At 33.9% G+C, this 16,383-nt stretch overlaps 1 protein-coding gene and 1 long non-coding RNA gene across 2 annotated transcripts; one reads left to right on the plus strand and one right to left on the minus strand.

Moving 5' to 3' along the window:
* Window positions 1–1,853: 1,853 nt before the first annotated feature.
* On the minus strand, window positions 1,854–7,398 carry LOC144710375 (uncharacterized). Its single transcript, XM_078584116.1, has 9 exons — window positions 7,284–7,398; window positions 5,456–6,085; window positions 5,109–5,210; window positions 3,659–3,877; window positions 3,204–3,262; window positions 3,001–3,101; window positions 2,780–2,892; window positions 2,623–2,682; window positions 1,854–2,316 (listed from the first exon to the last, which is right to left on the minus strand). Exons 1-9 carry the CDS (start codon window positions 7,302–7,304, stop codon window positions 2,248–2,250), a joined length of 1,374 nt encoding a protein of 457 aa, XP_078440242.1. The 5' UTR covers window positions 7,305–7,398; the 3' UTR covers window positions 1,854–2,247.
* A 3,548-nt stretch (window positions 7,399–10,946) lies between these two features.
* On the plus strand, window positions 10,947–13,226 carry LOC144710661 (uncharacterized). Its single transcript, XR_013583364.1, has 2 exons — window positions 10,947–12,231; window positions 12,299–13,226. It is a non-coding gene; the product is annotated as an uncharacterized LOC144710661 (long non-coding RNA).
* Window positions 13,227–16,383: the final 3,157 nt, after the last annotated feature.

Consider the following 16,383-nt stretch of genomic DNA (forward strand, 5'->3'; position numbering starts at 1 on the left):
AGATGAAGCAGCCCTAAAATAATTTGCTAGCCGGACACAAAATATTCAAAAATCAGTTCCGGGAAAGCCTCAGTAAATAGTATGTGCCCTGTGAAAAGTCCCATAGAACATATTTTAATTGATAAGCATATTTTTTAAAAAATATATCTTGACTTAGAATTTTATTTTATTTACAACTTTAATCTGTGAAAATTTTAATAAAAATATTTCAACATAGAAATTATTTTATTTATGAATCTCGCATTTAAGACGTCTGAAAAATTTTGACTTAGAAATAATTTTATAAATGAATGTAATGTTATAAAGTTCTATAAAAACCCTGATAAATCCGCACAATCCAGATTATCATTCCAAAAATATATTTATATCATTTTACCTTTAAGAATCACATATATAAATACTTTAGTGCAAATAAACGGGGAATGTCATGATATTATTGTGCTATCAGCTAGGTTGATATTCCCCTCATCATGGTGTACAAAATATGTTATAATTATAACACTGAATGTTAAATTTCTGTTGGTGTCTCACCCTCTTCTACGACCTCCGTTGCATTCTTGACTGTGCCCACAAGATGAATATTTTTCATCAGTTTAGATATTTGTCTTGCACATGGAGAGAACCAAGAGCAGTTACTCTTCATCTCGTCAATCACGTGCAAAAATCCTCTTTTAATGGATGTTCAATGACCCTATTGGCTCATCTAAGGTCATTTTCAGATATCTTCCTACTTCTCCATAGATAGTGTAAGGAAAACAACCTTTGATGCAATAAACTGCAAAAGCTTGCAGAAATACCGCCTAGATAATCTCGTCGCCAAAGTTTCTCAACTCAGAAACTACAATGATAAACTTCATTGCAAAATCTACTAACATCTCATCATTCCTCTTCTCCAGGTTCCCATGTTTAGTCCTTGTGCTTGATACTAAATAACCCAGTTAACTCCTTGGTTATTGATAAAAGGATCTCCCAATTCACCTTTGATGTCCTTTTCATCCCGAGTTGACCCAACTTTTCAGAGGGAACCTTTACAATGAAACTTTCTAAATAAACTTTTAAGCCAAAGAATAAATGATGGAATCACTGGAACAATCTCTTCTCTTCATCACTAACTGTTGCATAAAACCTCCCCATTTTAATTTTGAAAGATTAAACCGGCAAGCCTAACAAGGACAAAAATCACACCTATATTGGAAAAAAATCAGGAATTTTAGATCTCCAGATCCAACAACAGCAGGTTTCATAATCATTAAAGAACAGCTTAATTATAATTGAGGCTAGTTAGCAACTCTAACTTTTGCTGAAGCTTGACACCAGCACTTCTTTTTGTCTTCAAGTGCTGGAACTCGGCTTTACTCTCCAATGAGCATACCGCTTATTATGCATTTTATTTTAGTTTGGTCTTGCATTTCTTTCTCGTTTTTAAGGTCTAGAATTTTCGCAAATGATCAAGCTTCACACCTGTTTGATTTTGTCAGTTGCTACATTGTACTTATGAAATCTGGTCTGCACATAATTTATTTTCAGAGAACAGACCAATGACATTGAATTATTAAGTAGACTTACAGGCTTCTTGACTTTTCAAAGAAAACTTTATATCAATAGGATCAAGGTCAGATATAGTTCTCGAGCTGGGATCAGACTCAGGCTGGAGACAATGACATCTAATCCACAATGTACTTCAACTCACATTTTAATGGAGTCAAAAAAAGAAATTACCACAAGATTAGTTTCCTAACCTGGTTAAGGTTCGTAAACACATCACTCTTGATACATACCAATTGGGTCACACTTCAAGACGAAACATACGAAAAAAGCATCCCCTGAAAAATGGGTTGGAGCATAAACATGCATTGACCCAAAACTTAATAAATTATTCTTAAATGACGAACCAACACAGTTTCGTGGTGGTATAATATCATCCTTGTATCATTACCAAACAAAGAAAGAGGCCCAGTCTGCAACCTCTACAAGGTTCCACCCACACAAAGCAAGAATGAACGCGTCATTTTTCCTTTTTTCATATATTTTTATACCTCAAAACTTATTATGCTCAAGAGTCAAATAAGCATGGGATGGAGCAACCTATGCGTACCGCAGCAGGTAGAGCCGAAGCACGCCTCTGAAGATGGTCCCCAGGATGAATTTGTGGGTTGTCATCGTGTAACCGGCGGTGCAGACACAAGATATGAATGCACAGCAGCAGAGGCAGAGGCAGGAAAGACCCTGGCCAGGTATGGGCTACTGCTACAAGACATTCTGTGGCACCAACTGCGAGTACATGTAGCTCTCTACCAGCATTCTTGCCATGGCCACCTGATTTTTTTGACCGTCAGATCACTTGCAAAAGTATCTAACACATCACGATAGATGGATGAGCAGATAATCGATGGAACTTGGTTAAAGAGATGTGTTCTCAGGTAAGAGAGATGAGATGGATGGATAGATGGACGGATGTTAGACTGGCGAATGAACAGGATCAATGGAAAGATGAATGGATAGACACAGATAAATAGACAGAAAATGGATTAATGGGTGGACATACATACAAACACATGTAGGATGACCGATGGCTGGTGGACACAAGAAAGATATACATAAGATGGATAGATGGATGAATACCTGCTGGGCATTACCGCCAAAAAAGACTTGCCGTGTATTCTCGCCCTTCTGGCCTGTTACCTGCAATGCACCAACACAGAAGGACATATTTACATTCCCAGCCATGCAAATGGGGAATGATCCTCGAAAGAAAATAGACACAAGGTCGCCAATTCACCTTCACTGTTGCGCCGGACACATTTCGTATCCTAGAGATGTTGTATCCGTTCCTGCCAATCAACCCACCAACAAACTTTTCCATGATAGTCATCTCTGAAGTCATGTACTCGTCTGATTACAAATGGGGAAAACAGTGAAATGCGAAGGGGTCAGAAGAAATTGAAATCAAAGAAAAAAAAATGTGAAAGACCGACAGCAGCCAGATCATGTTTGACCAACCAGGGGGCACTTGTAAGTGTGAGTTCTGTAGATTGGACGACGACATCCCCAAATGGTGATGGGATGATCTGGTCGAGATGACCTTTGTACATGGGTTTTCTCTACATTCAAAATTTAATGCCCAAATTAAAAATTTTAAAGACACTACATGAAGTCATTCCAACAAGATCTAAGCAAGTGGACGGCCAGTTCTATAGGAATACCTCAGCACGTTGCCAATTTGCTCCAATGCGGCAAGAATATCTGAGACATCACCTGAAAGCTACCACAGGAAGAACACATTGTTATAAGCAAAAAGACAAATTACATGATGTGAAATTTTGAGAAAAATTGTTTTTATACTAAATTTCTAAATATGACAACGGCATATTTGTGTCCAGAAAAAAAAACCCTAGTCTAATTTCACGGGGAGCAAAAAGACCCTAAAAGTATTTTCCTCACGCAAAAAAGCCAAAGAACTTTGTCAGTACATTCATGTCCTGGAATTACCCAAACAAAAACTCATCTCTCCAAAAACGTTGAACCCACAAATATATCTTGGACGGAATCCCAAAATAACAAAACTACTACAACAAGTTTTTTTGTTGAACGATATGATTTGGTTTATCATAGACAATCATAATCCAGTAGTGTGTGAGAAATTTTTTATGAAGCTTACCTGAACGACACGGTCATATTCATGGGCAGATGCGCAAAGAGGCAGCTGGTTTGGAGCAAGAATATTGACCGTAGCGCCTGACGAATTCCGTATATAATCAATGGTTTGACCGGATACCCCAATCAGACAACCAGCTTGAGAACCTGCGATCAAGAGTCGGATTGCATTGGTAGCACCATAATCACTGCCAACTGTTGCTGCATCTCCAACATCATCGTCCTGTCCACAACATAAACTTTCAATAGGTTCCTGCCTTAAAGTCAATAGGATCTCTAGTTGATTTTTTTGCTTCTAGGTCACCAGGATCCCATCGTGTTCCAAAATTTCTCAGAATAAAAATAAGATTCTGACACCGCTGAAAGTCTAAGAAAACTTGTGTTCGCTATAGATTTCTTGAGATATACTCAACCTCATGATAACCACACTATCTTAACCAAAATAATAATTTGGGAATATATACATGGGTCTAATATGAATGAGGAAGAAATTAAGTAAGAATATACGAGAATCTAGTAAAGACTCAGAACCCTGAATCTAATCAAATATAAGCGCAAACCAGAAAAATCAACAAACAAATTATTAGAATAACTATAAATGGGAAAAAATAGACAAGGATGCCTCACCATGATATGTAAGAAATTAAAAGATAAGAAAACCAAAAGATTCACCATAATGTATCATAAACATGGCAACTAATAATCAGGTCTTGTTTCATGCAGATAAAGGGAATAATGTAGCCCAAGAAAATCCAAAGAGGCATCCTTCACAGTTCAACCTTAAAATCTGAATGCCATCACCTAAATCAGAAATCCTCTCTGTTTCGGATTTAAGCACATAAATATTTTTTCAAAATTTTTTTTAAGCACATAAATATATCTAGCAGATATACATTTATTCGGGCAAATCACTATTTGAAGTCACAGAAATCATGATTCCGGCAGAATTTTCTGCAGTGACAGTCTTGGTACCCATGTGCAGGCAATTGCTTTTGATTTTTGCACCTTGAATGTCAGATTCACAGGTCCTGCCAGATTTATGCAAGCATCTCTTTAAAAGCCTTTACTCCACAAATCGTTCCTAATCAGGAATCCCAGGTAAACTCATCTATTTTCCTGAATACTATGATGATGAGAAGTTGCCATCGTCCTCGTGATTCTTCAATGCTAGGTCAACTCATCTATTTTCCAGAAGACTATGATGATGACAAGTTTTCATTGTCCTCGTGATTCTTCCACGCCAGGTAAAGTCATCTATTTTCCTGAAGATTATGGTGATGACAAGTCATCATCTATTTTCCTCCTTTCACAATCGAAGCTCAAAACTGATAGTAATTTCTCATGTCAGTAAAAACCGATTAAGAACTATCTAACGAATCATGAAACTCACAGAAAAAAGGTCTTGTTTTAAAAAAAATACTATGATGGCAGTCCGGAATAAAATCAAGCTTGACCTTAAGAATAGCCTTGGCTATACAAGTTAAAGCTGCCTCTGCATTTGATATTCTATCTTCATCAGCATTAGAACTTATTATAATCATCCGTTCTTCGTGTTGCTGAGAAAAAAGAAAACAGAAATAAGAACATAGACAAAAGCAACATAACCACAAGATCACCAAAATTATTACAATTGTTATTACATGGATAAATACTATGCTGTTAATGATATCACTTGAAATTTATGTCTTCTCTCAAGGAATTGGCAAAAGTCTGTATACCACAACCCAACTCTATAAACAGAGTAGATGATGATATTCTAGACAGCATTAACGAGAATATGATATTGATAAAAAATACTCACAACAATCGGATCGGCAATCTTGATGGTGGCACCAGTCTCCTCCCTAATCTGCCGGATCCGAGACCCTTCCTTGCCAATGACCCTCCCAATATGCTTTGACGGCACGATCATGCGGAATATAACATCGTGCATAGATGCCCTCCGCTTATAAGGGTATCCTCCTTCTTCGTACTCCACCATCTGGTGCTCCCCAGTTCCGATTTCCCCATCTCGCCCACGCTTTCGCAGGAGATCTAACTGATGATGCATTCCCATGCCCCCAATTCCTCCCATACCTCCCATCCCAATCCCACCGACGCCCATCCTTCCCAGCGGTGCCATATAGTAGTAAGGGTAGGAGTACAATAGCGCGGCGTTCATCTGTTGATCAAGCCCGACGCCCCCAAGATGATTGTACATGGAATAGGGGTGTATGCCAGCATTAGCCTGATCATAGCCCCCTCTGCCACCGCTGCTCTCGCTGTCGCGGTCTGCCATGGGGTTGGTGAACATGGTGGGTTGGCCGGAAGGAAACCTGAGAAAATCGATCTCACGGGCAGACCATTCTAAATACACATCCTCTTTAACGTTCTCTTTAAGCCTCTCTATCCTTCTATCATCTTTTTTCTCACAATAGAAGCTAGTTGGTTTCTACAAAAAAAGGGTGCCAGAACATGAGAAACAGAGGATGATCATGCTCAATATGGATGGCAAAAGTGGTAGGAAAACCTTCATTATTTATAGAACTGGTTTCATTAAAAACTCCAGCTAGGAAGACAATTTGGTCAGATGGTGTTGGGGCAAGAACTTCTTTTAAATTTTTGGACATTAAACAAAAAAGGTACCGCCATTGATTATCAAAAGACAATATGAGTCCCCATTCCCTTATTTGTGGGCATTAGTGTAAGACGTATTGATTGGGAGATACCTCAAAAGTTTACAACAAACTATCAGACATGAATCAGAAGGGGCCAATCCTTTTAAAAGACGATGCAAAAAGGGCTCTCTAGTAATAAGATTCAACTATTTATTGTGTCTCATTCTCGTTGTCACTAGCAGATGTATTTTACACATTTACAGAAGAATCTCTAGCTGCAGAACTTGGGGCAAAGTATCTCACCAAAGTTGGAACACCACAACGAATAAAAACACGGATGATCAAGGAGACAGAATACAATCCAAGACAACGACATTATGATGGCTTTTGTTCACATCTTTAAGTTGTAAAAAAGGAAATAGATATAACCACAAGCTTGAGCAGTCATTTCTAGCAAACACGACAACAGTCTCCAACATACAAATAAGATCAATGGGGAAGAGACAGAACATGATTCTATTTCAGCAAGAGAATAAAGGAGAGTGCATTTTTTTTGTGTTCACTATCTCCTCTGTCAACTCAAAGGTACCAACTCATGGGTTTATCCAAGTGATGTACGTCAAAACAGGCGATTCACCCCAAAAACCCAAACATTTCGCCCCCAAAACTTTCTCACTCCGCAGATCGATGTTTTACAGAATGAAAATAAGCAGAAAAAGAAAAACGATTGCCGTAGACGCTATCATACAGAACTAGCACATGGAGGCCAACTCCCCAGGAGAATTTCTTCTTCCTGTCCTCAGATCACGAAACAAAAATTGATTTAAACAGTAAATTACAGCGTAGAACGAACAAAACCCAACATTTCGATAAACATGTAGATCAATCACGTCAAGCCCAACTCCCATCGGATCAATTCAGGGTTACAAGGACGGGGAGCATTTCACGAGAATAATGAATCATCCATCGGAAATACAAACGACAAAAGAGGCATGAACAACGCATGGATGCCATATCGGAGAAGAGATCGACCTTGGTTTCGCTGGAATCCATCGCGTTTCTCCAACTGTTGGCCGGATTTCTCAAAGTGTCTCGAAGGCCCTCTCGGCGTTTAACTCTCTTATTGGCTTTGATTGAACAAAGAAACACAATCAACTTTATATCGAATGAAAAATAAGTGAAGAAAAATAATATCAAAAATCCAGGAAAATATTTGGGGGAAAATGATTGCCTAAAGTTTATGTTTATTCTTAGGACGAATCAGATTTATATTCCCTTTCAATAATTCATTCAAGGAAGGAATATGTGATTATTCGTTGGTAATCAGAATAAATAATAATAATAATCAAATATTTAAGTTGTAAATTGACTAAAAAGATAGGGTTATATAGTATAGCAAGGGAAGAAAAATAATATCAAAAATCCAGGAAAATATTTGGGAGAAAATGATTGCCTAAAGTTTATGTTTATTCTTAGGACAGATCAGATTTATATTCCCCTTTAATAACTCATTCAAGGAAAGAATATGTGATTATTTGTTGGTAATCAGAATAAATAATAATAATCAAATATTTAAATTGTAACTTGACTAAAAAGATAGGGTTATATAGTATAGCAAGGGAAGAAAAATAATAACAAAAATCCAGGAAAATATTTGGGAGAAAATGATTGCCTAAAGTTTATGTTTATTCTTAGGAAAGATCAGATTTATGCTCCCCTTCAATAACTCATTCAAGGAAGGAATATGTGATAATTTGTCGGTAATCAAAATAAAAAATAATAATCAAATATTTAAGTTGAAATTGACTAAAAAGATAGGGTTATAGAGTATAGTAAAGGAAGAGTGATGAGGAAGTTAAGTACTGAGAAATCAAATGGAGAGGAGAATGAATAAAATAGGGAGAAATGATCAGGTGAGAATATGATATAGATTTGTATAGAGGTGGGTATATGGAGGTATAGATATGATAAGGGGTTAGTGTATCGTTGTGTGGTTACAAATAGATCAGTGAGTAAAATGGATAGAGATGAGTTAGTATCAAGGATTGATGGCTAATGGTACTGATATAAATAAAGGGATGATCTAATTATTGGATTGTTGAGAAACATTCAAGAAGATGTAATGGAGCCCCAGACTTAGGTCCTTATTCTTTGCTAGATTAGGTGATTCACTCCTCCATGATGAATCCTCTTAGTGGATCCTAGCCTTCACTATAATTAAAACACCAATAAAACTTGATGGAACTCAAACCTAACTTTTTTACTCGGCCCAAAATATTAAGTAAATTCAAGAGAATATTGTTTGGATAGAGAGGGAAACCCCCAAAGTTTTAATCCAAAAATATTTCTTGATCATCAAATATTGTGTCCGTAAGTTAGATGATTTTGAATCATTGATTAGACCTTCAATTTGCATCATCACTAATGACCAAACAAATTTTCTAACATTGTCAGCTGCATTCCATATATCGCCCATTTTTATGTGCCCAAAGCATAGAATTGTGTGCCTCCTTACTTGCACAATGGTGCATCAATTTCCATCTGACTTATGCTCTTTTCAATGTCCACAATTCAATAAATAATATTAAAGTAACAATATTTGAAGTTGCATCTTTTTAAAAAGCATGCATTCAGACTTCCAAATGACTTGAGGCATGGTTAACTATCAACCCAAATTGGTCATTATGGTTAGTACTGATGTGTGGTGAAATTATCGGGGAACAACCTCTGGTATATTTCTACCATCCAGACTAGGGATATAACTACATCATCTTCCTTGAGCCAATCTCCTCTAATATTGATGGCATATAATTCCATCTTGACCACAAAATCACATTCATGGACTTGTTGCATCTATGATAGATAAGTTCAGAATTCCCTGATTAGAGGCTCACAGGAAATATTTAAGACTCAACTGTACATGTTGAAACATGATAATGTGCTATCATGACATGCATTAATGCCGATTATAACCAAATTTAACTTCTAAAATTCATGTGATTTTGATTCATGTTATCTTATAATTTCATCATTTGAGCATTCATTGCATTTCATAACTTTTTTGCTCTTTTTGTGAATTTAGCATTTATATGATGTGATTTACAGGTTTGGACTTTTGCAAGGTCAAGCCTTTTGTGAATTAATCATTTTCTTTGGAGTTTGATGACTACATGAGCCAAGTTATGAGATTTCACAACTATCGGTCGTTGCACACCAGGGACAGGCATCGTTTTAAGACCAGGGTGCCTAGTTTGGCATTGAATTTGAATGCCATCTGCACCACCATGAGCAGTAGGAGGCACTGCCACCCTAGAACGTGGATGTACCACCAGGAGAAGAGTTCTCCAATAATTCCCAAACACATCAAAACTAAGATGATTGATTAGGGTTTGACAATTGACCCATAACCAGAGTCCTACGAGCTTCAAGTGAATGAGGGACTATACGTACATGTAACCAATGACGAATAGGCTCTATGAGGGAGTTGATATACACTCCTTTGTATCTTCTAGAGCATGAATTGTAGCTTGGTAACCCACGTGTTGGATACTCAACCTATCGATTGGGTTAAATTGATCTGACATTAATTAATCTATATGATAATATAATTAATTAATTTATAAGGTCAATAAATATTATTAACTACACTGATGCATGGGCCTAGAGGGTCACACACAAATTGTCTTTGGATGTGAGAAGATCCACTACTGAAGTTTGAGGGTTTTTATAAAAAATACCCATTTATTTTAAATAGGGGAAGGCCTTGAGCAAAATTTACTTGGGCATGAATTGTTAAATATACTGATACATGGGCCTAGAGGGTCACATGCAAATGGTTTTTTGACGTCAGAAGATCCACTGCTTAAGTTTGAGGATTTTTATTAAAAAAATACCCATTTAGTGTAAATAGGGGAAGGCGTTGAGCGAAATTTATCCAGTCCTGAATCGTTAAATAAACTGATACATGGGCCTAGAGGGTCACATGTAAATAGTCTTTCGATGTCAGAAGATCGACTACTTAAGTTTGAGGGTTTCTATAAAAAATACCCATTTGGTATAAATAGGGGAAGGCTTTGAGCAAAATTTACCTAGGCCTGAATTGTTCAGGGGACTTCCCCATCTTCTCTCTTCTCCCCACACCTCTTATCCACTCCCGGTGTGATTGGGATGATGGAGGGTGAGTGGAGATTCGACGTGTCAAGGATCGCGTGAATACACTTAAGCAGCTTGAGTCGTCTCACTATGGGATCAAAGAAATCATAGATGCGATCCGTGGACAGATGCTTCGTTTTATTATTTTAATGATGGTGTTCTAGTAAGTCTTCCAGTGCAGATCGTTTTGAACCCAAGAATGTCTTCTTTGACCAAATCTTGTTTCAATTATTTTTGGTAATACACTAGTTTTTGGGATTAATAGAGAAGAAACTATCAGGAAAAGGGTTATAAAACAACATTAGCCCTTGTCGCACATGCAACAGAAGATGCACCTCCTAATGCAGCATCACATGTTGCTAAGACTACAAGACATGTAAAGGTTTGACCTTTTCAATTTAAAAGTTACTTCAACATGGATTTTTTTAGCATTTTATGGCGTCTCTCAATATGAGATTTATATAATGTCTTTGGCATTTCTCAATGTGGGATTAATACATTGAAATTTTTTGATGCAGGACCATCCAGTCGTTCACGCCCCGACCCGTCGCCAGCCACATCTTGAAGCCCGGGCGGACGCGAAGAATCTACAGTTCCACTACCAAGCTTGAGAAGCGACATCGTCTTACCGCTTTGCGTCGTGTATCTTTACATTCTTTTATTCTCTCGTTGTCTTTGGATTGTCGGGAGGCCCCTCCTGCGTGAGTATCGGCCTCCCCCGCAATAGTGTTTTATTTTTAATCATGTTTAAGTGTGATCGTTAGGGGGAGGAAATCCATATTAGGCTTCTTCTCCCGCAAAAGATCACTTTTAAGGGGAAGGCCCAATAGGCCTTCTCCTTGAAAGAGAGGCCCAATTGAGCCTCCATAACTTCCACCCCTTTCCCCCTCTATAAAGAAGAGGGAGGAGTGGACGTGGAGGCCAAGTAGTCTTTTGTGTGGAAAAACTAAGTCTTTTGTCTGAAGAAGGAGAAGGAAGACTGATCGTGTTTCTATCGAGAAGAGTTCTGGGTGTTCATTTCCCTCATCGTGGTCTCCCTCTGCGCTGTTTGAATAATCAAGTGTTGATTGTTCATTGTGAGAATTGAAGAGCTATCAGCCAATTGCAATTCGATCTGGGACTCTAATTGCTGTCGGCTGCATCACCGTCGCGAGTATTTCAATTCTCAGAGACAATTTGTTGTCTTCACGACCGTAATAGAACCGATCGGTCGTCGTATCGTTTGGGTGCTCTTCAATGAATGCTCGACTCTTCTGCTGGATTCTCTATGATTGATGAAGACCCTCCACCATCAACGGGAGCTACCGCCGGTATCTCTCCTCTTCGATGTTCCTTCCTCTGGATAAAAAAAAAGAAGAGGGATAACATTGAGGATCATCGTACTACTGATTTTCCGCGTTTGATGTTGCCAGAGGAGTCGAGAACCATTTTCTAGCCTCAATTAGTCGAAGAAAGGCAGCTGATCAGAATTCCCACCTACGGTCGACAGAAAAATGGTTTATTTGTGGGCGATTTTTCTTCTCATTTGATCATACTCCACTTTGCCCATTCGTCCATGTTACTTGCTCTCTGGAAAACAAAGGATTGTCCTCCACTCTGCTCCCGGGTTACCAATCCTGGAATCTTCTCTATCGTGCGAGCAATGGCGTTTTGAATCTTTCTCTCATACGGCAACGAATGCTTCGTGCGATCTCTACTCGGTGATAAATTCCCACCGTCTGTACCTGGCGATCAATCTCTACTGTGATTTTGCTGGAATCTTTCTATCGCTATCCTGTTGCAGCCGGCTCTATCGGACTACCTGATCTGGCGGGGTTCAGTATTCCAGGTTATGCTTCAACACTCATTCCCCTCCCCCATTTTCTAGCAGCTTTACATTACTTCTTCCAATGCAGATCACCGACTCTTCTGTTGCCTCGAGTGAACTAGATGTGTTAGGAACTAGCCCCCAATTCTTCTTTCATAGATTATTATTATTATTCTGTGTATTACAGTTCTTGCATGTATTCCTTTTATTCATGTTCATGTATTTGATATTCATTATCTTCTGTGCATGTACTCCTGTTCTTATTTTGCATTATTATTTAAGTCCAGATATAGGGGATTTATATTGTTATTGTAAATTTAAATTTTAGTTGCAGTTTTTAATAATTAATGATATTTTCAATGCAATAATTTTCTAGGAATTTCGTACATTATTTCTTCTTTCATTCAACTTTTATTCTTCTAGGTGCTCTTATTCTCTTCTTGCATTTTCTTGTCTTTAAGATTTTAAGTGAAAATTTGAAACTGGACTTCATAAAAATGTTTAATGTTTTTTCTACTTGATTAAATACGGGAATTTATTTTTTGATTAATGTAGGGCAAGTAATTGGTTGATACACATGGTGGTAGAAATTTGATTTGATGTTTTTCTAAAATTGGAAATGTAAGAAATGAATGAAGACACAACATTATATATTAAATATTTCTTATTTATTTTTATTTATATGCAGTTATGTTTTTATGTACTTCTAATTTTTATCATCTACTTACTGTTTCAAAGATATGTAACTTTCATTTCAGAGCTTTTAATTTTTTTAAAGGTTAAACTAGTGGATTGACAGAAATTAGCCATCTTCATATTATATTTCACCGTTTTTATTTTCTTCATAAGTCCTAAATTAGGAGTTTTGTATCCCACGTTAGAGAAATATTATGATGGATTGCCTCGCATGTAGAGATTTATTTTTTAAATTTCTCTACGCTTGCAAGTAAAAAAAAAAAATTGAAAAATGTACAGATTCTTATTCTTTATAAAGTATTTTACCTGGTCTTGGTCTCCTCATCTTTTTATTTATTCATTAAGAGAAAGGAAGAATAAAGGAAAAATGAAAGACTAGAAAATAAAAAAAAATATTGAAAGAAGAAAAAAAAATACTAATAAAATGAAAAATAAAACGAAAAGAGAAGAACAGAATATGAAAGGAAATGTAAAATAAGAATAAGTGAGACAACAAAAGAAAACATAATAAGTAGTACTAATAAAACAAGAGAAAGGAATGAAAAATAAAGTGGAAGGAGGAAACAAGGAGAGGAAGATAAAAAAAATACAAGAAAGAAGAACAGAGGAATAACTAAAGAACAATAAAAGAAGAATACAGTAAAGAATAAAACAGGAAGAGAAGAAAACACAACAATAAAAGAAAAACAGATGCAGATGAGCAGAAGCATGGAAGATTAAAAAAAGAATGAAATATACATAAAAGAAGAAAATAAAAAATAAACAAGAATAAAATCAAAATAGAACAAGGGAAGCAAGAAAAAATAAAAGAAACAAAGAAAAATAGATGGAGAAGAGCAGAGAAAACACGATGAAAAGAAGAAATGTTATAAAACTAGAAGAAGAAGAGTCAGAGAAGAAGATTGTGTAATATGACAAGAAGAATATTATTAAAACAAGAGAAGAAGAGAACAATAAAACCAGAAGAAAATAACAGAATATGAAAAGAAAAACAAAATACAAAAAGAATAAGATGAAAAAAAATGAAGACAAAAAATAAGGGAGTATGAAAAAATAAATAAATAATTGAGAAGAGAACAAAAATAAAACTAAAAAAGAAGAAGAATAAAATAAAGCAATATGAAAAAGGAATAACTAAAAATATGAGAATAAAAGAACAACAAGACAAAGAAAAGAAAAAACAAAAAAATAAAATATCAAACAATGAATAAAATAATAATAAGGGAAGAAAAAATAAGAGTAAAACAACAATGGAAAATGCAAATAACAGATTACACAAAAAATAATAATAAAATAACCCGAGCAGAAAAAAAACATAAAAAAGAGAAAAATATGAAAATGTAAAGTAATAAGAAAAAAATAAAATAATAAAATAAGAAAAAAGAAGATAAGATGTTAGAAAAAAAGAAAGTCAGAAAATGAGAAGATAACAAGTTAAGTAGATAGGAAAATAAAAAAAACAAGAAAATAAGAAAAATAAAAAAATAGGAAAATCAAAAAATAGGAAAACAAAACATAGGAAAATAAAGAATAATAAAAATAAGAAAATCAGAATATAAAAAATATAAAAATAAGAAATAAGGAACACAAAATAAAATCAGAAAATAAGAAAATAAGAAAATAAGAACATAAGAAAATCAGATATTCCGAAAACAGAAAATAAGAAAATAATAATAAAATAATAATAAAATAATAAAATAATAAAAAGAAAATAGGAAATGAAGATTATAAATAAAAAGAAAATCGGCAAAAAAATCAGAAAAATAAGAAAATAACAAAACAAGGAAGTAAGAAAACAAGAAAATAAGAAAATAAGAAAATGAGAAGATAAGAAAAAAGGAAAATAATAAAACAAGAAAACAAGAAAAAAATAAAATAAGAAAATAAGAAAAATAAGAAAAGATATAAATAGGAAAATTTTATAAAAAAGAACATAAGAAAATCCGAATATAGGAAAATATAAAAATAAAAGATCAAAAATAAGAAAATAAAACAATAAGACCACAAGAGAATAGGAATATAAAAAAAGAAAATAAGAAAAATCAGATAATAAGAGAAAAATAAGAGTAAATGAGAATTATAAAATTAGAAAATTAGAGTTTATGAAAATATGTAAAACAGAAAATAAGAAAATAAGAAAAAAAATAAGAAAATAAGAAAACAAAAAATAAGATATAAAAAAATAAAACATCATAAAATAAGAATTTATGAATATAAGAAAATGAGAAAATCTAAAATTAGAAAATAAGAAAATAAACAAATAAGGAAATAAGAAAATGAGAAAAAAATCAGAAAATGAGAAAAAATCAGAAAATGAGAAAATAAAAGATGAGAACATAAGGCAATAAAAAAATAAAAATTAAAAAATAAAAGGAAAATAAACAATAAAATAAGAAATAAGTAAACAAAAAAGAAGAAAATAAAAAAAAGAAATTAGATAAAAACCAAAAGTAGGAAAATAAGAAGATAAGAGGCAAAGAAAATTAAAAATAAGAGAATAAAAAACCAAAAGTAGGAAAATAACAATATGAGAAGTATATAAAAAATAATAAAATAATTAAGGAAAAAATGAAAGAATCAAATAAGAAAAGAGTAGAAAAAATAAAAAAATTTAAAAAAACGAAAATAGAAAAAATAGGAAAAGATGAAAATAACTATAAAGGAAGGAAAAAATTAGAAAATAAGGAAAATAGAAAAAGGAAATAAAGAAAATAAGAAAGTAAGAAAAAATAAAATAAATAAAAATAAGAAAGTTCAAAAATAAGAAAATAAAGAAAAGAAAATAAGAAAAAAAGAAACTTGGAAAACACCAAAATAAAAAAATAAGAAAATTAAAATAAAGAAATAAATAAGACAATAAGAAAATAAGAAGCCAGAAAATACAAAAATGAGAACCAGAAAACAATACAATAAGACTTTAAAAGAATAAACGAAAAAGAAAATATAAGCATAAGAGAATACAAGGTAAAAAATCAAAAAATAAATTACAAGTTATTCATAAAAAAATAGAAATAAGAAAATAAAAAGAAGAATAAATAAAAGTAACAACATAAGATGCTAAGAAAATAAGGAAAAATAAACATATTAATAAAATAAGACATATAGAAAAATTCAAAATCAGAAAATAAGATAATATCAGAAAAAATTAAATCAGAAAATAAGAAAATAAAACAATAAGAATAAAGTATGAAATAAGACATATAAAAGATAAGATACAAAGAAAAAAACAAAATAAGAAAAACTAGAAAGAAAAATATTGGGAAATAAGAAAATTAGAAAATGAGAAGGTAAGGAGTGACAAAGATAAGAAATAAGGATATTAGAAAAAAAGGTAAGAAGAAAAATAAATACGAAGATAAAAAGAAGAATAAATAAAAGTAACAAGATAAGATGCTAAGAAAATAAGAAAAAAGTAAATAGGAAAATAAGAGAATAAGATAATAAGAAAATATAAAAAAATAATATTATAATCAAATC

The sequence above is a fragment of the Wolffia australiana genome, chromosome 12 (assembly GCF_029677425.1).
Source record: "Wolffia australiana isolate 7733 chromosome 12, ASM2967742v1".
Lineage (NCBI taxonomy): Eukaryota > Viridiplantae > Streptophyta > Magnoliopsida > Alismatales > Araceae > Wolffia > Wolffia australiana.

Excerpts from the sequence above, each read along its gene's own strand:
- LOC144710375 (XM_078584116.1), bottom strand. The coding sequence starts at position 7,304 with ATGGATTCCAGCGAAACCAAG. Across the intron at positions 5,211-5,455 it reads AGATTGCCGATCCGATTGTT|CAACACGAAGAACGGATGAT; the intron begins GTGAGTATTTTT and ends CTTTTTTCTCAG. Across the intron at positions 2,683-2,779 it reads TGTCCGGCGCAACAGTGAAG|GTAACAGGCCAGAAGGGCGA; the intron begins GTGAATTGGCGA and ends GGTGCATTGCAG.